At 61.2% G+C, this 22,041-nt stretch overlaps 3 protein-coding genes across 4 annotated transcripts; 2 read left to right on the plus strand and 1 right to left on the minus strand.

The window, feature by feature from the left end:
- Nucleotides 1-2,703: 2,703 nt before the first annotated feature.
- On the plus strand, nt 2,704-5,910 carry SNRNP27 (small nuclear ribonucleoprotein U4/U6.U5 subunit 27). Its single transcript, XM_080360228.1, has 6 exons — nt 2,704-2,788; nt 3,950-4,070; nt 4,193-4,305; nt 5,000-5,079; nt 5,170-5,234; nt 5,647-5,910. Exons 1-6 carry the CDS (start codon nt 2,752-2,754, stop codon nt 5,699-5,701), a joined length of 471 nt encoding a protein of 156 aa, XP_080216354.1. The 5' UTR covers nt 2,704-2,751; the 3' UTR covers nt 5,702-5,910.
- Nucleotides 5,911-6,937: 1,027 nt separating this feature from the next.
- On the plus strand, nt 6,938-14,811 carry MXD1 (MAX dimerization protein 1). The gene is made up of 6 exons (XM_080360233.1): nt 6,938-7,083; nt 7,169-7,265; nt 9,894-9,923; nt 12,489-12,603; nt 14,009-14,168; nt 14,578-14,811. Exons 1-6 carry the CDS (start codon nt 7,011-7,013, stop codon nt 14,763-14,765), a joined length of 663 nt encoding a protein of 220 aa, XP_080216359.1. The 5' UTR covers nt 6,938-7,010; the 3' UTR covers nt 14,766-14,811.
- A 1,132-nt stretch (nt 14,812-15,943) lies between these two features.
- MRPS24 (mitochondrial ribosomal protein S24) lies at nt 15,944-21,703 on the minus strand. Of its 2 annotated transcripts, XM_080360235.1 has the most exons (6): nt 21,648-21,703; nt 19,777-19,845; nt 19,565-19,676; nt 18,569-18,928; nt 16,979-17,189; nt 15,944-16,063 (listed from the first exon to the last, which is right to left on the minus strand). In XM_080360235.1, the coding sequence occupies exons 1-4, from the start codon at nt 21,678-21,680 to the stop codon at nt 18,645-18,647; spliced, it is 498 nt and encodes a 165-aa protein (XP_080216361.1). In that variant the 5' UTR covers nt 21,681-21,703; the 3' UTR covers nt 15,944-16,063; nt 16,979-17,189; nt 18,569-18,644. The 2 variants fall into 2 exon arrangements, with proteins under 2 accessions (XP_080216361.1, XP_080216360.1); XM_080360234.1 differs by lacking the exon at nt 15,944-16,063 and having other exon boundaries at nt 16,955-17,189.
- Nucleotides 21,704-22,041: the final 338 nt, after the last annotated feature.

Here is a 22,041-nt window from a genome sequence, read left to right on the forward strand (position 1 = left end):
ACCGTCTCACACGTTCACGGGACGAGCAGGATCTGGGCCAGCTTGCGCCGCACCGCACGCACCGCACCTGGCAAGGGAGAAGCAAAAAGCCTCTCCGGGAAGATTTTGTGTTATTTAAAACTGAGCAAAACTCCACTCACTAAGTGCTACTTCGGGACGAACACGTTGCTGCCAACTCACGCCAGGCACTGCCACCACCGCAGCACCATCCGCCACCGCCACGCCGGATCGCGCCTTTTCCCTGGCACGCGTTTAAAATCCTCCAAACGGCGACAAAACCATTGTTACAACCTCCCAGCAACACCCATTCGCCCCAGCGTTGGGATTTGGGGCACAAAACCAATGGGTTTGCCATCCTGGGGTGCCGGCCCCAAATGTGCCCATGGGAACCCCCAGAATGTCCCCCTGAGGGCTCGGGGTTTCCTCACCCCAAATATGATTTTCCCACATGCTACCCCCACGTTTTCGAAGTGTTTTTGCTGCTGTGAGGCAGCTCTTGGGTTTGTTTTCCCATCTGGAAGAGCAGAAAGGCCGTGGGCCAGGCGGCAGCTTTGGGGGCAGTGAGAACACGGGGTGCAGGCAGGGAAAGGGGGTGCAGGCAGGTCGAAGGGAGGAGGTTTGCAGACACAGGCAGGGCTGCGATTTGGACCGTGCCAGGCAAATTCTGCATCAAATAGTTAAAATGTCATAAGCTGTTAAAAATCACACAAATCCACACCTAGCTGGGGTCTCCCCAGAACCCACCTCAGCCCGGTTTTTGGGGGGAACGTTTGACCTGCCCCATGAGCTCCAATTCCCCATCGCCCTCCCGCAACGCCCAGGAGGACCCTGAGCCCCCAAATTCCCCCCCAGCCCCCGCGTTCCGTGTTCGTTCAGCCTCCAAGACACAAACCGCAGCTCCGCACCCGCTTCCCATGGGCCGGCGTTTACTGCCACGGATTCCAGGCTTTTCGGGGCCGTTTTTGTCACCTCGCCTGTCCCCCCTGTGCGACCCAGGCCGGGAAAGCCATGGCACGGTCATTCCTGGGGCGATTCCCTGAATTTCAACACTGCCGCTCGCCCCACCGGCCCGGCCAGCGCTGCCTTTGTCCCCAGGGGTTTGGTGACCATGAGGAATGGGGTCTTTGCAGAGGAGACGGGGATTTATTTCCCACCATGGAAGTTCAGGGTGCATTTGGCATCTCTTACGGTGCAGGGAGGCGGAGAAACCGGTGCAGGCGCAGGGAGGAAGGTGCAAACAGCCACAGTGACACAAGTCTTTGATGCTTGGCTGGAAACAAAGATATGAGGGGTCACACTGACACCACAACTCCCCCATTTTTCAGGCACCCAAGTAACTCCGGATCACCGTCCCCCTCTCCCCGGGCAGCGTTTCACCCGCTGTTCACAGGCAGGATCCCGCTCGCTGCTGCTTCTCCCCCCTTTTTGGGTTTTCCACAGGGAAACAGGGCCGTGGTCCCGGGAATCGCGGATCCGCCGCCCCAGTGCTCGTCGCTCTCTGTATCTGAAACAAGAGCATCCAGATTTCCATCTCCACGAGTTCACTGGGACTCGGTGCCTGTTTGGAGGGCGCTGGCAACAGGGCGGCTGCCAAACCCCCACGGAGCGGGACCAGGACCCGGAGGTTCTGCCGCCCTGGGGCTGCGGCTGGGGGTGAGGGGACTGCGGGGGTGACAGTGGGCACTGGGGAACCCTGTGTGTAAATAAACCCGAGTTTGGCACCTGGCAGCGCTGTGCAGTGAGCGGCGAGGGGTGGCACAGGCTCCGTGGGGCTGGGGATGGGGCTGAGCCTGGGCCAGGGACTGGGACTCAGGTTGGGGCTGTGGCTGAGCCTGGTGCTGGTGCTGAGCCTGGCACTAGAATCACAGAATCCCAGAGTGTCAGGGGTTGAAGGGCCCTGGAAAGCTCATCCAGTGCAATCCCCCCATGGAGCAGGAACACCCAGATGAGGTTACACAGGAAGGTGTCCAGGCGGGTTGGAATGTCTGCACAGAAGGAGACTCCACAACCCCCCTGGGCAGCCTGGGCCAGGCTCTGCCACCCTCACCATGAACAAGTTTCTTCTCAAATTTAAGTGGAACCTCTTGTGTTCCAGTTTGCACCCATTACCCCTTGTGCTATCACTGGTTGTCACCAGAAGAGCCTGGCTCCATCCTCCTGACACTGCCCCTTTAGATATCTGTAACCATGAATGAGTCCCCCCTCAGTGTCCTCTCATCCAGCCCCAGAGCCCCAGCTCCCTCAGCCTTTCCTCACCCGGGAGATGCTCCACTCCCTTCAGCATCTTTGTTGCCCTGCGCTGGACTCTCTGCAGCAGTTCCCTGTCCTGCTGGAACTGAGGGGCCACAGCTGGACACAAGATTCCAGGTGTGGTCTCCCCAGGGCAGAGCAGAGGGGCAGGAGAACCTCTCTGACCTACTGACCACCCCCTTCTAACCCACCCCAGGTACCGTTGGTCCCTTTCCCCCACGCTGTTCTCCAACAGCTCGTTCCCCAACTTGAACTGGGGTTGTTCCTGCCCAGATTGAACACTCCACACTCGCCTGGTCTCAGCCCGGCCGTGGGTACCGCAGCCCCGCCGAGGGGGCGGCCGGCAGGCGGTGGTTCAGCCGCCCCCGGCCCGTGTTCGCTGCGGAACCAAATCGCGATGGCGCCGGGGCCGGGCCGGGCCGGGGAGAGGAGGGCGGGGGGGCCGGAAGTGCGGGGCGTGAGGGGCCGAGCGGCCGGAAGTGCGGGCGCTGAGGGGCGGCTATGGGCCGCAGCCGCTCCCGGTCACCGCCGAGGCGGGGTGAGGAGAGACCGGACGGGACGGGCCGGGAGGGGCGAGGGGAGAGCCCGGGGGGACGGGGCTACGCGAAGCGGAATGAGGCACCGCGGCCTTGGGGGACAAGCGGGGGGACAGACCCGGGCGTGGGGGGGACAGACCTTCACCGCAGGGCTCAGAATGGCGGCCCCGGGGTGGCGGGATCACCTCATGAAAACCCGTGAGGTGCTGGAGCGAGTGGAGAGAAGGGAACGGAGCTGGTGAGGGGCTGGAGCACAATGTGATGGAGACTGAGGGACCTGGGGGTTCAGCTGGAGAACAGGAGCTGAGGGGAGACCTTCTGATCTCTGAACTGCCTGAAAGGAGCTTGGAGCCAGGGGGGTCGGGCTCTGCTCCCCAGGAACAAGCGCCAGGAGCAGAGGAAACGGCCTCAAGTTGCCCAGGGGAGGTTGAGGTTGGATGTGGGAACAATTTCTTCCCCAAAGGGCTGTGGGGCATTGGAACAGGCTGCCCAGGGCAGTGCTGGAGTCACATCCCTGGAGGGCTGGACAGACGGACACGAGGTTCTCAGGACATGGGGCAGTGCTGGGGTGGGTTATGGGTGGGCTCCATGATCTTGAGGGTCTTTTTGAACCAAAATGATTCTGTGATTCCTCCTCCCGCACACGGGTCCCGCCCCCCTGCACCCACCTCAGCTCTTCAGGGCCTGATCTGCCAGCAGGTTGCTCACCCCACTCCCCATCAAAGGGATTTTCCTGCCGCTTTTCCCATTTCTGTGGGTGCTCAGGGGATCTTTGTGCCCATCCTGGAGGGATCAGGGTGACGGGGCAGGAGAGGAGGCACAAGGTCCCCACAACACCCTTGTCTCTGACTTGGAGCCCAGAAGGCTGCATCAAAAGAAGAAATTCAATAAATTGTTGGCCCTGAGGGTGGTGAGAGCCCGGCCCTGGTGCCCAGAGAGGTGGTGGATGAACCATCCCTGGAGACACCCCAGGCCAGGCTGGACGGGGCTCTGAGCACCCTGAGCTGGTGCAGATGTCCCTGCTCATTGAGTTCATCACTGAGCTCAAAACGTCCCTTCCAACCCAATTCTGTGACTCGGGTGTCACAGCACAGGTGGGATTTTAAGTGACAAAGGGCTGTGAGGACGCAGCCACTAACCCGGTGCTTTGTCTCCCCGAGCAGAGCGCCGGCGGTCGCGCTCGACCTCCCGTGAGCGGGAGAGACGGCGCCGGGAGCGATCGCGCTCCCGGGACAGGGACCGGAGGAGGAGCCGCTCACGCTCCCCGCACCGGCGGCGATCCAGGTGAGCGGCACAGACACCGGGATGGAATGGAGGGCATTTTGGGGACTCGTTAACGCTGTCACACTGTCTGAGGTGACAGCAGAGCCGGGAAGGCACAAACCGCCCCACGTTTTTCCTGTCAGGTCGCCGAGACGGCACCGATCGAGCTCGTCCTCCCCGCCGCGGCTGAAGGAGCGACGGGACGAGGAGAAGAAAGAAATCAAGGATTCCAAAGGCAAAGAGCGACAGATCACAGGTGAGGGGGGATTTTCCTCCCTAAGTTCATCTTGGGTTCCCCACCCCCCAAAAAACCCCTCAAACTACCCCAGACCCTCTAATAAACCTCCCAAAACCCCAAACCCTCCAAAATCCTTGCATAACTCCCCCCCAAGCCCCTCAAGACCCCCTCAAAAGCCACTCAACCCCCCCAATAGCCCCAACTGCCCCTAAACCCCCCCAAATAACTCCCAACCCTTCCAACTCCCCCAACTCCAAAACCCACAGTCCTGATACTCCCTTAACCCCCCCAAGACCCCTAGAAACTGCCAAAAAAACCCAACCCCTGCTAAACTCCCAAGACCCTCATGTCTCCTAAAATCCCAACACCCCAAAGAATCCCCCCAACCCCTGAAAAACCCCAATTCCCCCCCAAAACCCTCACCCACACCAACCCAAACCCTCCATGTGTCCCAGCTCCTTCTGTCACCTCCTGTGTCCCCAAAGCCACCCCATGTGTCCCAGCTCCTTCTGCCGCTGCCTATGATCCCCCAAAAGCCACTTGGGGTGTCCCAGATCCTTCTGCCACCTTCTGTGCTTCCATTTGCCACACCAGGTGTCACCTCATGTGTCCCAGCTACCTCCTGTGTCCCAGGGACACCCAGGGGCTCATTTAAGATCTTTTTGGCAAATCCCAACATCTCCTTGTACCAAACTCTTTCATTTTTTTGCAGAGGAGGATTTGCAGGGCAAGACTGAGGAGGAGATCGAGATGATGAAGACGATGGGATTCGCCTCCTTCGACACGACGAAGGTGAGCGCGGCTCGGCCTCCCGCAGCCCTGCTCTTTTTGGGGACAATCCGCTGAGTTTTGGGACCCTTTTTCTTCCTTCGTGTCTTTCAGGGGAAGAAGGTGGACGGCGCCGCCAACGCCTACGCCATCAACGTGTCCCAGAAGAGGAAGTACAGGTTGGTGCCCGGCCCACTTTTCTGATGAAAAGAGTTTTTGTGACGAGATAACGTGTTGCGGAGGAAACTCCACGGCCACGGGGGTGATCGGCTTTGTGGGCCTTGGGAAACAGCAACTTTTGGGGTTTTTTGGGTCAAAAAGACATGAGATGCCTCAGTTTTCTCCTGGAAACACTGAAATTAGATGAGGAGTGGAAGAGATGGGGTGTGCGGGTTTATTACCAAAAACCCCCGCTCAGTTTGTTAATTAAGCTCCTTTTTTGATGAAGATTTGAGCTCCGGCTCTGGCTCTGGCATCGGGGTCCCCGAACCCCTCGAGACGCCGCCGGTTGATGCGAATCCTCAGGGAATTGGGTTCACTCAGGGGGGTTTGGGGTATTTTGGGGGGTTAATCCGGTTCCCCCCCCACCAGGCAATACATGAACCGCAAAGGAGGATTCAACCGGCCGCTGGATTTCATCGCCTGACGGATCCCCCGGGATCCCCCCGCCCCGAGACTGGATCCCAGGCAAATTGGGGTTATTCCCGGCGACCCCCCCGAGCGGGTACGAGCCACCAGATCTGTGATTTATTTGTATTTGTACAATTTCCCGCGGGGTTTGATCCTCCCTGGGATTTCGTTGTATTTTTCTTGTTTCCCCATTATAATAAAACCCTGTGTATATTTTTCCTATTATTTTATTCCCTATTATTTTATTGCCTGTTATTTTATTCCCTATGATTTTATTCACCCAGGACTTTCCGCCCCAACCCCCGCCCCGATTCCCACGTCACTCAAATACATAGAAGTTTATAAAATCAATTAAACCACGTGTGGCTGTGCCCATTTGGGGCCTTTTATTGAAAAAAAACCCACTTTTTCACTTATTTTTTGGTGGCCGGGCTGGGTGTTTCCCCCCAGCGAGGTGTCCGTTTGCTTCTGTCTTTTGCTAATTAACGAGGTTTGCTAATTAACAGCCGCTCACCCCGGGCGGGGGGCGCAGAGGGTGAGGGAAGCCCTGGGGTTGAAATGGAGGTGCTGGGGGGGTAGGTGGGGGCTGGTTCTCTCACCTCCAGGTCACCGGGTTGGGGGGTCCCTTGTCCCCTGCTGGTTGTCACCCCGGGGGGGTTGTGGGGTGTGGGAGAGTGGGGCTTTGGGTGCTTTTGGGAGGGTGCCTTGGTTCTCCCTGACCTGGGGGGGCCTTGGAGAACGGGGGGCTCCCTGTATAGAATGGGGGGGTTCCAGAACGGGGTGGGTCCGTCCCTGGGGGGGTCCCGGGTCCGTCCCTGGGGGGGTCCCGGGTCCGTCCCTGGGGGGTCCGCGGGTTCCCCTTTGCCCCCCGTGTCGAGCCCGCGTAGCCAGCTGGAGCTGACGCCCCGCCCCTTTCGGCTTCCCGTTCCGCCATTGGCTGCCCGGGCAGGAAGTGAGTCAGGGCAAGAGGCGTGGCAGGGCGTGCCGCCCAATGGGGCGCGTCACGGATGAAGCCAGTGGGCGGGGCGTCGCGGGGGGGCCGGGCCAACGGCGGGAGGGCGTGGAGCTCTCGGCCAATGACAGCGAGCGTGGGGCGTGGCCTCGGGCACAGCCCCCTAACGCCCGCCCTCCCGTGAGGGCGCTGGGCGGGGCCTCCCTCCTCCTTCCTCCAATAGGCAGCGGCGGCAGCGGGACACCGCCCAATGAGCGGCGGCGAGGGGCGTGGTCTGGTGGAACGGCCGGGCGAGGCGGACAGACGGCGGCACCGCCCCCCGCGCTCCGCTCGCCGCCGCCGCCGCTCCCGGCCCGGCGCTCCCAGCGGAGACATGGCGGCGTGCGGCGGGCTCAGCATCCAGCTGCTGCTGGAGGCGGCCGATTACCTGGAGCGGCGGGAGCGAGGTACCGCTGGCTCCTCCCCTGCCCCGGCCCGGTGCCCCCTGAGGCGGGCCCGGTGTGACCGGCGGCCCCGGTTGTGTCTCCGCAGAAGCCGAGCACGGCTACGCCTCGCTGCTGCCCGGCGGGAAGGACGGGGAGGCCCTGCGGCGCCGAGCCAAGGCCAGGAGGAGCGGCGGCGGCAGCAGGTACCGGCGCGGGGACCCGCACGGGGAGCGGCCGCGGCCGGCCGGACCCGCCGAGCTCTGCGGGGCCGCTCCGGGCAGTGCGGGAGGGGCTGACCCCGGTGACCGGGCAGCTCCCGCTGTCACGGGGTGTGTGGCCGGGATGAGGACCCTCCTGTCACCGGGGAACCGGGCTCGGTAAGGTGCCCCTGTCACCGGGCATGTAGCCGGGGACACCCTCCTGTCACCGGGTGACCGGGCAGCTCCCGCTGTCACGGGACATGTGGCCGAGGTGGGGACCCTCCTGCCACCAGGTCCCACTGTCCCGGGGCACCTGGCAGGGCTGGGGGGACCCCCCTGTCACCGGTGACCAGGGCTGGTAGGATCGTTGTCACCGGTGGCTGTTGGGGCTGGGGACACCTCCCTGTCTCCGGGTCCTGCTGTCACAGGGCTTGTGGCTGAGGGGACCGGTGACAGGATCTGGTCGGATCCCACTGTCACCAGGTGCTGGCTGGGCTGGGGGACCCTCCTGTCCCTCGGTGACCAAGCCCAGTAAGGTCCCACTGTCACGGAGCACCTGGCAGGGCTGGGGGGGACCCTCCTGTCCCCAGGTGACCGGGTAGGTCCCACTGTCACCGGGTGTGTGTGCCCGGGCTGGGGGGACCCTCCTGTCCCCGGATGACCAGGTCTGGTAGGATCCTGCTGTCACCAGGAGCTGTTGGGGTTGGGGACACCCTCCTGTCCCCAGGGGACCCTCCTGTCCCTGGATGACCGGGCAAGTCCCTCTGTTGCAGAGCATGTGACAGGGCTGGGGACCCTCCTGTCCCCAGGGGACCCTCCTGTCCCCAGCTGACCGAGCAGGTCACAGGGCGAGTGACAGGGCTGGGGACCGTCCTGTCCCCAGGTGACCGAGACGGTCCCTCTGTCACGGGGTGTGTGGCTGGGGGGACCCTCCTGTCACTGGGACCTCATGTTCTGCCACCAGCCCCTGTGTCACCCCCATGTCACACCGTCCCCTTCCCTCCCCACCAAGGGCTCCCTGTTGTCACCTCCAATTCACGTCCCCCTCCCGGTGTTTCTCCGGCACCTCCCGGTGAGATACGAGGGAGAACCCGCCCGTTTGGGGCAAACCGGGGTGGGGACCGTGCGGGCGCCTGACGTGGCGGAATGTGGAACTTGGGCTTTTGATTTCAGCTTGTGCCGAGCTCGGGAAGTGAAACTGTCCCCGTCTGCCGGGATTCGCCCTAAAGAAAGCGAGACTTTGTTCAAGCAAGCGCAGGGAACCGCTTGGGTTTCGTTCAACCCTTACATTAATCACCAAGTCCTGTTTTCCTTTGAAAAAAACTCCTTTTGTCGTGTTCGGGAGCGGGTCCCACCAGGTTTGGAGTTTTTCCCGGGCTGTGTTTAATTGCTCCTCGCAGGCCGGGGGATTAATCACCTAACGCTCCCGTGTCGCGTTTTATTTGCTCGCTCTCCCGTTCCATACGCAGCGTTGCAGAGTCGCCCAGTGGATTTTGCTCGTTCCGGTGGTTTATTCAGCCGCTTTAAGAGCATTAAAACCCCTTGGGTGTCATCGAGCTCCTGAGTGTCACCCCCACGCCAGGACGTGTCCAGCACCTCGAAACAGCTTCGGGGGAAACACCGTTGTGTCCGTGCCGACACGTCGCCGCTCTCACCGGCTCGTTTCCAGCTGTTTGCCCAGGGAGGAGCGGTGTCACCAGACGTGCCACAGTGTCACAAACTCCCTAGCGTGCCGTGACCTTTGAGAGCTGCCGGCACAGCCCAAACCGCAGCCCCGTCCCCTCCCCGCGGGTTTCGGGGTGCGGGTGAAGCCTTGGGCTCCTCACCGAGCGAACTCGCGGGTGTTTTTCGCACACTCCGAGTTTCCTTTTAGGAAGATTTAGGGCTTGTTCATCACTTCAGAACTGATCTGTGATATATTCAAACCACACAGCTGCGGTGGGTCTGTTCCCTTCTTTTTTGCTTAATTATCCTCCCCAAAATCCACCCAGAGCCTCGACGCGGGTTGTTAAACGTTAATGACGTTAATTAGAGCCAGTGGCTTCTCGAGGTGTGAAGGAAGGAGCGGGTGGGAAGCGGCTCTTCCCACCTGTCAATGCAGCGATTTGGGGTTTTGAGGGAGAGAAAATAAGCAGCGGTTTATGTTTCCTGCCTCTTCTTGCTTTGCCAAAATCAGGAGCTTCCAGGGAATTTGTGAACGGATTTAACGCCCGCTGGGACTTCACATCGTGTTTGTTCGGGACGCAGATTCTCCCATTGAGTTCCTTGTGCGAGAAATCTTCAAAAAGCTGCTTTACAAACCAAACCCGACGTGCCCCAAGGCACCAAAACCCGCATTGCGTCCGACGGGCTGGTTGCAGGTTGCACCGATACAGCCGCTTAATCCTAGTCCTAGTTCTAAAACTTCAGCCTCTCTGCTTCAAAAATGCCATCTTTTGGGTTTACTGACCCTTTTATTGCTGTTTTTCTCCTGTTTTCCCCATTGCACCGTGCTGTCTGTGTCCTTTGGCTGTTTCATTGTCCCCACTTCACCAAGCGACGCCGAATTTGCCGTTTTTCCACGTTTTCCCTAAATTAATCCCCATCACGGAGTCAAACGAAGGAGTCACTGATCGGTTCTTTCTCTTTCAGGTCAACGCACAACGAGATGGAGAAAAACAGGTGAGCGCTGGAGGTTTGTGTGAATCGGATGGGGAGCGGGGGGGACAACGGGACAAAGTGACACCACAGGTGCCCTGGCGTCGGCAGGATTTGCTGTCGGAGCAGCTACACGTTAAAGAGGTGGGAATTCTATTTATCGGTCGGTTTGTATCTTGAGGCAGAACTGAGCTGGGTTTTATGGCTTAGAAAAGCCCAGGGATTTTTATTCCTCGTGCGAAAAGACCCAGAAAATGAGAATTTGGTGACTTCAGGCTGGCCCGGGGTCCCTCTCGCCGCCCTCAGCCCAAGTGGTGTCGCAATCCCATCGCTAACGTTGCACAAGCCATAAATGCTCCGTCTTTTCGCCTCTTCGAGCGAGAAACAAGACAAACCCTCCACACCATGCTCACTCATCCCTTCTCATGTATTACCACAAACCAGTGGGATTTGGGGGGGTTTTTAAGCGTGGCGGCGGTTTTGGGGGGGCAGAAACCTGCTTTGACGGTCAGGGTTGGAAGCGGAAACCCCGGTTGGCTCCGGCGTTGTGAAACCCGGGCGCTTTTCGGCGCTGGCCGAGCGGGTTGTTGCTGCTCCTGCGCAACCTCTGCTGGGCAGGGCCAGCTGGTTTTTTTCCATTCCTTGTTTTTCGGGTGCGAACGGGGTATTTTGCTTTAGCAGCAGCCGAAAAGGTTGATTTTGCTGCCGCGGGGCCAGCTCCTCATCCTCGTCTGTGCCCACTTGGCGCACGCGTTCCATCCACGTTATAATTCCAAAGGGATTTGCGTGGGCAAACACCCGTTTCCTCCCCGCGTGCCCCAAACGGGGACTTGCAAAACCCCCATTTCCATCTGTCGATGTCCATCGGGTGTTTCTAAGGTGGGTGTTGCAACCGCTGCCTGAGAACGTGCCCTGAAACTTGAGGTTGGGGCGTCTGTCATGATGGGACCCCAAAATTAGTTTTAGGTGGACAACCAAGGTCCAAACCAGACTTATTCTGTCCAGGAAAGTCCAGCAAAACAAGCAATTAGAAATGGGGTTTATACAATCAGTTAGCACTCTGGTAACATAAAATACAGGCTCGGATATCAGCTGAGGAAATTATCGGCGTGCAGCAAATAAGAATAATGGAGATGCACAGTGGGCATACACGTGGTTCATGAAAAACAACGGCAGAGCCATCCCTGACCCCAGGAAAATACACCCATCTAGTGAGGAAAACACCCACACACAGCAATGAGACAGTCCCAGTACCAGGAGGGTCTCCTGGTTGTATTTTGGGGGAGGACCACACAAAGGGAACACCGGCGGGAACCCCGTTTTTATAGTCTTGTCAGATCTGGCTGTGGCCATTCAGAAGCTTCTCGGCTGCTCTGCACCCCCGCTCTGGCTATGGGTGCCCCAAAACGTCTTGGCACCCCCCACTCTGGCTATGGGTGCCCCAAAATGTCTTGGCACCCCCCCACTCTGGCTATGGGTGCCCCAAAACTTCCCGACCCCTCGGCGCCTCGTCCTCTCTTCTAACCAAGCGACAGAAGGAGGTGTTAACTGCCCCATTGCAGGAGAGGGGGGATGTGCTGGGGAAGAGGGGGCTGTGCCGCACCTCCCACGTCGGAGGGAAGCGGGGGGCACAGGGGGACGTGCATCTGCCGCGGTGTCAAACGCGGGGAAGCAGCCGGTGCCAGGGCAGCTCGGGCACCGCGGGCCAAGGGACGACCCCGAGGAGCCGGAGCATCCTCGGCAGCGGTTTGTGAACGATGGAACCTGAACCGACGCGTTAATGCTGAGAAAATCGGGGTGTGACACAAGTTCCCAGCGCCAAGCAGCCGGCGCTGCGTCCCTTTGGGTACCTGCTGTGGCGATGGAGCCAAAACCGGCCCATTCCAACTGGGTTGCCAGCTCCACAGCATCTGTCCTGGTGCTACTAAAGCGATGCGGTGACCAAGCAGCGTCCCCACAGCGAAGCTTTTTGGGAGGAGAAAGCCCAAAGGCAGGTTTGCTCGCCCAAAAAGTCGCGCTCCTTGGCAGCTCCTCACCAGCAAACACCCCAAAAGGCGCCGTGGTTTGTCGGTGGCATTGGCCGGAGCTGCAGTTGTTTTTTGGGGATGTCCCGTTGTCCGGCTGTGGTTTTCCTGGTGTTTTCTATCATGTTCATCAGTCCAGAGCAGTTCGATCTGTTGACACCCAGACCTGATGCTCTAAGGTGAACTCTGAAACCTTTGGAAAGTCCTTGACAACTCCACGTGTGTTGCCTTATATTATTTTATATTATTATATGTTTCTACTACATCTGATCCAGAATTACCTCCAATTCTTTCCTACAGGTGCTTACTTACTTGGTTTTATATTCATTCATATATTTCATTCTTTTACATCACACTTTCAGAATCACGAACCACAGTTCCCAGATAATGTGTGTTAAAGTAATGGCATGTTTTAGTTTCAAGTTGTAGCCGTTGGGGTTGCGTGTGTGTTTGCGCACCCGGGATGTGTATTTGGGTTGTCACAGGTCACAGGGATGGTTCTGTGTTGTATTTCTCCCCCGTGTAGCCGGGGGTGGATCCGGTGAACCCCGTGTTGTGTTTGCAGGCGCGCGCACCTGCGGCTGTGCCTGGAGAGGCTGAAGGGGCTGGTGCCGCCGGGCGCTGACGCCGGGAGACACACCACACTGAGCCTGCTGACCCGCGCGCAGTCCCACATCAAGGTGAGCGGCACGGAGCGCAGGTCCCGGGGATGTGTTACGGATCAGGCTGCGGGATCGGGCACGGACACGTTTTGCATAGAAACCCAGAGTGTCAGGGGTTGGAAGGGACCTGGAAAGCTCACCCAGTGCAATCCCCCCATGGAGCAGGAACACCCAGATGAGGTTACACAGGAAGGTGTCCAGGCGGGTTGGAATGTCTGCACAGAAGGAGACTCCACAACCCCCCTGGGCAGCCTGGGCCAGGCTCTGACACCCTCACCGCAAATAAGTTTCTTCTCATATTTAAGTGGAACCTCCTGTGTTCCAGTTTGAACCCATTACCCCTTGTCCTATCACTGGTTGTCACCAGAAGAGCCTGGCTCCATCCTCCTGACACTGCCCCTTTAGATATCTGTAACCATGAATGAGTCCCCCCTCAGTGTCCTCTTGTCCAGCTCCAGAGCCCCAGCTCCCTCAGCCTTTCCTCACCCGGGAGATGCTCCACTCCCTGCAGCATCTTTGTTGCCCTGCGCTGGACTCTCTGCAGCAGTTCCCTGTCCTGCTGGAACTGAGGGGCCACAGCTGGACACAAGATTCCAGGTGTGGTCTCCCCAGGGCAGAGCAGAGGGGCAGGAGAACCTCTCTGACCTACTGACCACTCCCTTGTCCCTCTCTGTCCTTTACACTTGGACTCAACAGGATTCTCCTCGCTGGGTGTGATTAGAGCTTTATGAGCTGAGGGGTGACCGGGGCAGTGCTGGCGTCGGCCAGTGCTCAACTCCCTGGTTATCAAAGACTCTGAAAATGTATAAATAGGATAGAACGAGCTCCAGCGCAGCTGCACGGAGAAGCTGGAGCGAGTTGAGAGAAGGGAACGGAGCTGGTGAGGGGCTGGAGCACAATGTGATGGAGCGGCTGAGGGAGCTGGGGGTTCAGCTGGAGAACAGGAGCTGAGGGGAGACCTTCTGATCTCTGAACTGCCTGAAAGGAGCTTGGAGCCAGGGGGGTCGGGCTCTGCTCCCCAGGAACAAGCGCCAGGAGCAGAGGAAACGGCCTCAAGTTGCCCAGGGGAGGTTGAGGTTGGATGTGGGAACAATTTCTTCCCCAAAGGGCTGTGGGGCATTGGAACAGGCTGCCCAGGGCAGTGCTGGAGTCACCAGCCCTGGAGGGCTGGACAGACGGACATGAGGTTCTCAGGACATGGGGCAGTGCCGGGGGTGGGTTATGGGTGGACTTGATGAGCTTGAGGGGCTTTTCCAACCAGAACGATTCACAGATTCTCAGGCACCGTGCGCAGAGCCCTGTGCTGGAGCAGGAGCAGGAGCCCTCGGCAGCTGCTGGTGGTCACGCTTTGGTCCCTCAAGCAGCAAAGGTGACGTTTCACTTGGAGCTGGGGGCTCAGTCTCTTCTCTCCCGCCCTGTGCAGAAGCTCGAGGACTACGACCGGCGAGCCGTGCACCAGATCGAGCAGCTGCAGCGGGAGCAGCGGCACCTGAAGCGGCAGCTGGAGAAGCTGGGGGTGGAGCGGACGCGCACGGACAGCGTGGGCTCGGCCGTGTCCTCGGAGCGCTCCGACTCGGACCGCGGTGAGTCCCGTCCCGCGGTGCTGCCGGGCCCGGCTCCGTCCTGCCACAGCGTGACCCCAACGTTCCATAACTACCTGAAGGGCAGTTGTAGCCAGGTGGGGATTGGGCTCTTCTCCCAGGCATCAGCAATAGGACAAGGGGCCATGGGCTTCAACTCTGCCAGGGGAAATTGAGGCTGGAGATGAGAAAGCAATTCTGTGCAGAGAGAGTGGTCAGGCATTGGAATGGCTGCCCAGGGAGGTGCTGGACTCAGCGGCCCTGGAGGTTTTTAAACTGAGGTTGGCCATGGCACTTAGTGCCATGATCTAGTAAACGGACTGGAGTTGGACCAAGGGTTGGACTCGATGATCCCTGAGGTCTTTTCCAACCCAGTCCATTCTGTGATTCTGTGATTCTGTTCCTCCTGCAGAAGAGATCGACGTGGACGTGGAGAGCACGGACGACCTCCCCGCCGACCTCGACTGGAGCAGCAGCAGCCCCAGCGACTCAGACGAGCGGGGCAGCCTGCAGAGCGTCTGCAGCGACGAGGGCTATTCCAGCGCCGGCCTGAAGCGCTTGAAGCTGCAGAGCGGCCACAAACCGGCTCCCGGGCTATAAGAAGCGGCTCCCGGCGCTGCTCCACCCGTCACCGTTTCCCCTCTGGATGTCCTTAGGTAGCACACCCGACCGTCCCGCCGCTCTGCGCCTCGACCGTCCCCGCGTCCCGCAGACCGACGCAAAGCTGAGCTTTGCCGAAGTCCTAAACCGCGCGGGGCTGCGGGCGATGCTGCTCCCCGAGCTCGGCCCCGGCGCGCCCACCGGCTTCTCGTCCCGTCCCAACTCCCTCTGCACACCGAACATTCCAACCGCGCTCCGCTGCGCCCGAGGACGTCACGGCGGTGACGGCGACCTGCGCGCTCGCTGTCCCGTGTCCCCGATCTGCTCCGCGTCTGCGCAGCGACCTCACGCACCCGCTGATCAGCGGCGAGGCCCCAGTGCCGCGTTTTGGGTGAGGATCCAGGGACGGAGCTGCACTCAGGTGGTTTGGAGCGCGGGGACGAGTCGGCGGCGGCGCACGGAGCGTTTTGGCTGCGTCACGTCCCGCGGGGGCGCAGGAATTGTACCGGAGTGCCCCAAACCCGCTGCCGTCCCCGCGCCGTCCCGGCTCCGCGCGCCGCACTCGCTCCACCATCCCCTTCTCCTCTTGTCTCGGGGACAACTTAATTCTACCTCGGAGAGACGAACCAAGACGATCTCCAGCCCTTTAGCACAACAAACCAAGACGATGCCTCAGCCGTTGGCCAGAAGCGACGCCGGGTCCCGGTCCAGCCACCGCTCAGCAATAACCGGGGGGTCCTACGGGTCCCCCCGCGCGGCCCAAACGCTTCCCCGGCCGCGGGAGGAGCTTTCGGGGCACCGAATGCGCTCCCCGAGGATTTTGGTCGCTGCCAAACACGCCAAGAAAAGGGGCAGAGCCCCCAGCGCCCGTAGCGGGGGGTCCGGCCCCAGAGCCCAGGGAATGTACAGAGACGCCAGCTAGAAATCCTATTTATTCCTTTTTCTACCCTACGACTTTCTGCCTTTTCTAGACGTTTGCAGACTTGGTTAAGTAGATGTTCTTTGCCTGTTGAGCTCCGAGGGCTTTTCCATCCCATGGGGGGAACAAACCCGCACCCGCTACAAACCCCCCAACACAAACTCAGCACCCCCGGCTCCCAGAAATGGGGGGAAAAAGGCAAAAAGATGAAAAGCACAGAGACAGAACTGCAGGATGGCGGCGTTTGGAGGCCCGAAAGCGGGAGGTCGGAGAGCGCCCATGGGGGGGACACGCGGGTATGGGGGTTTGTGTGGGTTGGACAGACCCAAATCTTGAGGTTTCCACTCAGTTTTTGGTGTCGTGCCTGTTTGAGTGGCGGCTGTTGGTGAAACGCCACGCGGGGGGGGCTTTATTGGTTTTCCCCCCTTTTTCCCCCCCTTCCCCCCCTTCCTCCCTTTCCCCCCCCTTTCCTGCCCTTCCCCCCTCTTCCCCCCCTTTTTTCTCCCCCCCTTTTTTCTCCCCTCCCTTTCTCCCCCCCCTTTTCTCCCCCCCCTTTTCTCCCCCCCCTTTTCTCCCCCCCCTTTTCTCCCCCCCTTTTCTCCCCCCCCTTTCTCCCCCCCCTTTTCTCCCCCCCCTTTTCTCCCCCCCTTTTCTCCCCCCCCTTTCTCCCCCCCCTTTTCTCCCCCCCCTTTTCTCCTCCCCCTTTTCTCCCCCCCCTTTTCTCCCCCCCTTCCTCCCCCCCCTTTTCTTCCCCCCCCTTTTCTCCCCCTTTTCTCCCTCCCCTTTTCTCCCCCCCCTTTTCTCCCCCCCCTTTTCTTCCCCCACTTTTCTTCCCCCCCTTTTCTTCCCCCCCCTTTCTTCCCCCCCTTTCTTCCCCCCCTTTCTTCCCCCCCTTTCTTCCCCCCCCTTTCTTCCCCCCTCCTTCTTCCCCCCCCTTTTTCCCCCCCCTTTCTTCCCCCCACTTTTCTCCCCCCACTTTTCTCCCCCCCCTTTCTCACCCCCCCCTTTCTTACCCCCCCTTTTCTCCCCTCCCTTTTCTCCCCCCCCCTTTTCTCCTCCCCCACCCCCCAGGACACCCCAGACCCCCATCCCATCCCCTCGGGCCCCCCAACCCCCCAACCCACCAGCATCCCCATTAACAACCGCACACAGGACCCTTTTCCAGCTCCTGCCGCACCCGGGGGCTCCGGGAGCCGCCGCCGCCTCCCCCCGCACCAAAACCCCCTTTTTGGGTTGGTTTGGTCAGTTTTTATTCACATCCCGAGCCGGGTTGTTCGGGGTTTATTTTCCTTACACTTTATTTGCGCTTTTCCATCGTTTTCCCCACTCGTTTCTTCTCCATCGCCCGCGCGGCTCCGGGTTGGCGTTGGTTTATGTGGGACCCCGTTGTTGTCACCGGGACCCCCCCCGGCCCCCTCCCATGGTGCTTTTTTTCGGACGCGTTTTTTAGGAACTCCGTGTTTTAGACCTTTTGCCGTGTTTTTGGATATTTCTGGATTGTTCCACTGTTAGAAATAAATTATTTCATTACGAAAGAGCCGCGTGTGCTGGGAGGGCTGGGACGTGCTGACTGGGGGGGACTGGGAGCTGCTGGGTGCAAACTGGGAGCTCAGTGCTGCATACTGGGAGTAACTGGATGTGACTGGGAGGGACTGGGAGTGTACTGGGTGCCTACAGGGAGCTTCTCTGGGTGTACTGGGAGCTGCTGCTGCTGCTTACTGGGAGTAACTGGGAGCTACTGGGAGTGACTGGGAGCTCCTGAGTGTGTAATGGGAGCTTGCTGGGAGATACTGTGAGCTCCTGGGTGCAGACTGGGAGCTCACTGCTGCCTACTGGGAGAAACTGGGAGCTACTGGGAGTGGCTGGGAGCTCCTGGGTGCAAACTGGGAGCTCAGTGCTGCATACTGGGAATTACTGGGAGCTACTGGGAGGGACTGGGAGCTCAGTGCTGCATACTGGGAGGGACTGGGAGCTCCGGCATGCAAACTGGGAGCTTAATGCTGCTTACTGGGAGCTCCTGGGTGTGTACTGGGAGCGACTGGGAGCTTGCCGGTGCATACTGGGAGCTCCTCTGTGTGTACTGGGAGCTCACTGCTGCCTACTGGGAGTGACTGGATGTGACTGGGTAATGAATCAAGTAATTAAGCCCCAGGTAACGAAGCTCCACCAGCAGCAGGGACCGGGCAGGTGACACCAGCCCCACTCGTCCCCAACACCCCTGGGGTCCCCCCTGGGTCACAGGCAATGGGGTGACAGCAGCTGCTGCCACAATTGTCACCATCACCGCAGCTGACACTGTGGCCCGCTGGGATGTCCCCTAGTGTGGGACACATGGGGTGGTACAGGGGGTGACAGAAGGACCTGAGACATATAGGGTGGCACATGGGGTGGCTTTGCGGACACAGGAGGTGGCAGAAGCACTGGGGACACATGAGGTGGCACCTGGGGTGCCACATGAAGCCACAGCAGGTGGCAGAAGGACTTGGGACACCCCAAGTGGCTTTGGGGACACAAGAGGAGGCAGAAGGAGCTGGGACACATGAGGTGGCACACGGGGTGGATTTGGGGACACAGGAGGAAGCAGAAGGAGCTGAACACATGAAGTGGCACATGGGGTGGATTTGGGAACACAAGGTAGTGGCAGAAGAGGCTGGGACACACAGGGTGGCTTTGGGGACACGGGAGGTGGCAAAAGGAGCTGGGACACGTGAGGTGGCATGTGGGGGTACAGAGGGTGGCAGAAGGACCTGGGATACACCAGGTGGCACAAGGGCTGGCTTTGGGGACACGAGGTGGCAGAAGGAGCTGGGACACCCCAGATGGGTTTGGGGCTGCTGGAGGCGATAGAAGGACATGGGACACACAGGGTGGCACAGGGAATGACCTTGGGGACACAGGCGGTGGCAGCAGGACCCGTTCCAGGCACAACGCGTCTTTATTCCCGCGGCGTCTCCGTGTCCCTAGAGGAACTTGTAGGGGACGCGCGCGGGCAGCGTCTGCAGCTCCAGGCGCACGGGGCACTTGTAGAAGTGGCTCAGGAGGGTCTCGCTGTAGCCCAGCAGGAAGTAGAGCTTGGGGGGCGGCAGCGTCCGCACCAGCGCCGCGCTCAGCACCAGCACGTTCCCGCGGCGCCGCAGCACCGGCGCGTCCGCCAGCGCCCCCGGGAACGTCCCGCGCAGGAACCGCCGCAGGAACGCGTCCTCCAGCGCCCGCTCCGCCGCGCCCGCCTCGTCGCACAGGTTCCCTGGGGGGACACGGGGACACGGCGATGGGGGGACGGGGACGCCGCCCCACGCGGCCCCGGCCACGGTGTGTGACCGTGTGGCCCTGTGCACAGGATGCCCCAGTGTCCCATATGGTCCTGTCCACACTGTGTCCCACGGTGACCATGTGTCCCATCCCCAGGATGCCCCAGTGTCCACACAGTGCTCACATGTCCCATGTGTCCCCGTCCCCACCATGCCCCATCCCCACACTGCCCTCGTGACCCCCCTGTCCCTGTCCCCACCGTGTCCCTGTGCCCCATGGTGACAATGTGTCACATCCCTGGGATGCCCTGGTGTCCCACCTGTCCCTGTCCCCACCGTGTCCCTGTGCCCTGCGGTGACCGTGTGTCCCATCCCCAGGATGCCCCCATGTCCCATGTGCTCCTGCCCACACGATACCCATGTCCCCCCACCACTGTCCCCACAATGTCCACATTCCGCATGTCCCCATGCCACCCATGTGTCCTGTCCCCACGTACCACACACGGCCCTGTCCCCACAACCCCCTACAGCCCACGACACCCTTGTCCCCCATGTCCCCATCCCCACGATGCCCCCCATGTCCCACACACCCCCACCACAGTGTCACTGTCCCCAGGCCCCGGGTGACCCACCGGTGTGCAGGGACAGCCACCCCTTGCGGTGGCCGATGTAGTGCGGGGCGTGCGCCTCCTCATACGTCACCGGCTTGTCCCCTTTGCCCACGCGCACCCGCGCCGCCCGCGTCTGCGGGGACAGGGGGTCAGAGGGGGTGACACCTGGGGGGTGACAGCCGGGAGAGGGGTGGGGACAACCAGGGGCGGATGGTGACACCCCCAGGACTCACCTTGAGGCAGGCGGGGGTGGTGTGGAGGAGCCGGGTGCCCTCGGGGACACGGCGGATGAGGGACACTGCCTGGTGAGGGGACAGGGTGAGGGACAGCGGGCCCTGGTGTCCCCAACACCCAGTGTCCCCCAGCCCTGGAGCCCCCCTGCCCTGTGCCCCCCTGTTCCTGTCCCCAGAGCGGAGCCACCACCCCATGGGGTGTCCCTGTCCCCTCCTGCGACCAGTGACCCCCATGCCTGGTGTCCCCTGTACCCAGTGTTCCCAGTGTCTCCCAGACCCACTGTCCCCTATATTCAGTGTCCCTGGTGTCCCCCCTACCCAGTGATTCCTATACCCTGTATCCCCAATGTCCTCCCTCTCAGTGTCCCCTGTCCCCATTGTCCCCAGTACCTGCTGTCCCCTATTCCCAGTGTCCCCAGACCCCCCCAATGCCCACATTGCCCCCAGCCCATAACCCCCCAGCCCGGAGCCCCTGGTGCCCCCATAACCAGTGTCCCCCATCTCCAGTGTCCCCCTGTCCTCCACCCCTGGTGTCCCAGAGCCCCCCCAGGCCTACACCCCCCCCAGGCATGAGCCCCCCATACCTGGTGTCCCCTATACCCAGTATCCCTTATACTTGGTGTCCCCAGAGTCCCCCCATGACCAGTATCCCCTACACGCAGTGTCCCCCATCCCTGGTGTCCCCTATTCCCAATGTCCCCAGACCCCCCCCATGCCCCATCTCCCCCCAGGCCTGGAGCCCCCTGTCCCTCGTGTCCCCTATATCCAGTGTCCCTGGTGTCCCCAGAGCCCCCCATACCCAGTGTCCCCCATACCCAGTGTCTCCCATGTCCCCTATATTCAGTGTCCCCGGTGTCCCCATGTACCCCACACCCAGTGTCCCCCATACCTGGTGTCCCCCATGTCCCCTCTATTCCGCGTCTCTGGTGTCCCCATGTACCCCATACCCAGTGTCCCCTATACACACCAGGTGTCCCCCATACGCCATGTCCCCTATAGCCGGTGTCCCCAGTGTCCCCCATACCAAGTGTCCCCCACACCCTGTGTCCCCAGATCCGCCCCCCAGCCCACAAGCCCCCAGGCCTGGAGTCCCCGGTGCCCCCACCCCCAGTGTCCCCCCCGCCCCAGTGTCCCCCTGTCCCCACCCCCAGTGTCCCCCCCGCCCCAGTGTCCCCCTGTCCCCACCCCCAGTGTCCCCCCCGTCCCAGTGTCCCCCTGTCCCCACCCCTAGTGTCCCCCCCGTCCCAGTGTCCCCCTGTCCCCACCCCCAGTGTCCCCCCCGTCCCAGTGTCCCCCTGTCCCCACCCCCAGTGTCCCCCCCGTCCCAGTGTCCCCCTGTCCCCACTCCCAGTGTCCCCCCCGCCCCAGTGTCCCCCTGTCCCCACCCCCAGTGTCCCCCCCGTCCCAGTGTCCCCCTGTCCCCACCCCCAGTGTCCCCCCCGTCCCAGTGTCCCCCTGTCCCCACCCCCAGTGTCCCCCTCGCCCCAGTGTCCCCCTGTCCCCACCCCCAGTGTCCCCCCCGTCCCAGTGTCCCCCTGTCCCCACTCCCAGTGTCCCCCCCGTCCCAGTGTCCCCCTGTCCCCACCCCCAGTGTCCCCCCCGCCCTAGTGTCCCCCTGCCCCCACCCCCAGTGTCCCCCCCGTCCCAGCGTCCCCCTGTCCCCACCCCCAGTGTCCCCCTCGTCCCAGTGTCCCCCTGCCCCCACCCCCAGTGTCCCCCCCGTCCCAGCGTCCCCCTGTCCCCACCCCCAGTGTCTCCCTCGTCCCAGTGTCCCCCTGTCCCCACCTGCAGTGTCCCCCTCGTCCCAGTGTCCCCCTGTCCCCACCCCCAGTGTCCCCCCCGTCCCAGCGTCCCCCTGTCCCGTCCCTCACCCGCAGCGCGCGGGCAGCCGCGGGCGCCGCCATCTTGGCACGGGACGGCGGGCGGGGCAGCGCCCCCTGGCGGCTGGAGGGCGCGCCGGGGGAGCGGGGGCGGGACACGGGTACGGGGGTGACGGGGGACACTGGGAGCACTGGGGTAATGTGGGTAATGGGGGTACTGGGGTGACGGGGGACACTGGGAGCACCGGGGTAATGATGGTTAATGGGGGTACTGGGGTGACGGGGGACACTGGGAGCACCGGGGTAATAATGGTTAATGGGGGTACTGCGGTAACGGGGGACACTGGGAGCACCAGGGTAATGTGGGTAATGGGGTATTGGGGTAATGAGGGTTAATGGGGGTACTGGGGTAATAGGGTAATGATGGTTAATGGGGGTACTGGGG

The sequence above is a fragment of the Nesoenas mayeri genome (genome assembly GCF_963082525.1).
Source record: "Nesoenas mayeri genome assembly, chromosome: 27".
Classification (NCBI taxonomy): Eukaryota; Metazoa; Chordata; class Aves; order Columbiformes; family Columbidae; genus Nesoenas; species Nesoenas mayeri.

Coding starts and splice junctions, on each gene's coding strand:
- MRPS24 (XM_080360235.1), bottom strand. CDS start 21,680: ATGGCGGCGCCCGCGGCTGCCCGCGCGCTGCGG. Junction 19,846..21,647: donor CGGCTGCCCGCGCGCTGCGG/GTGAGGGACGGG, acceptor TCCCCTCACCAG/GCAGTGTCCCTCATCCGCCG. Junction 19,677..19,776: donor CCACCCCCGCCTGCCTCAAG/GTGAGTCCTGGG, acceptor CTGTCCCCGCAG/ACGCGGGCGGCGCGGGTGCG.
- MXD1 (XM_080360233.1), top strand. CDS start 7,011: ATGGCGGCGTGCGGCGGGCTCAGCATCCAGCTGCTGCTGGAGGCGGCC. Junction 7,266..9,893: donor AGGAGCGGCGGCGGCAGCAG/GTACCGGCGCGG, acceptor TTTCTCTTTCAG/GTCAACGCACAACGAGATGG. Junction 12,604..14,008: donor GCGCGCAGTCCCACATCAAG/GTGAGCGGCACG, acceptor CGCCCTGTGCAG/AAGCTCGAGGACTACGACCG.
- SNRNP27 (XM_080360228.1), top strand. CDS start 2,752: ATGGGCCGCAGCCGCTCCCGGTCACCGCCGAGGCGGG. Junction 4,071..4,192: donor CCGCACCGGCGGCGATCCAG/GTGAGCGGCACA, acceptor TTTTCCTGTCAG/GTCGCCGAGACGGCACCGAT. Junction 4,306..4,999: donor CAAAGAGCGACAGATCACAG/GTGAGGGGGGAT, acceptor ATTTTTTTGCAG/AGGAGGATTTGCAGGGCAAG.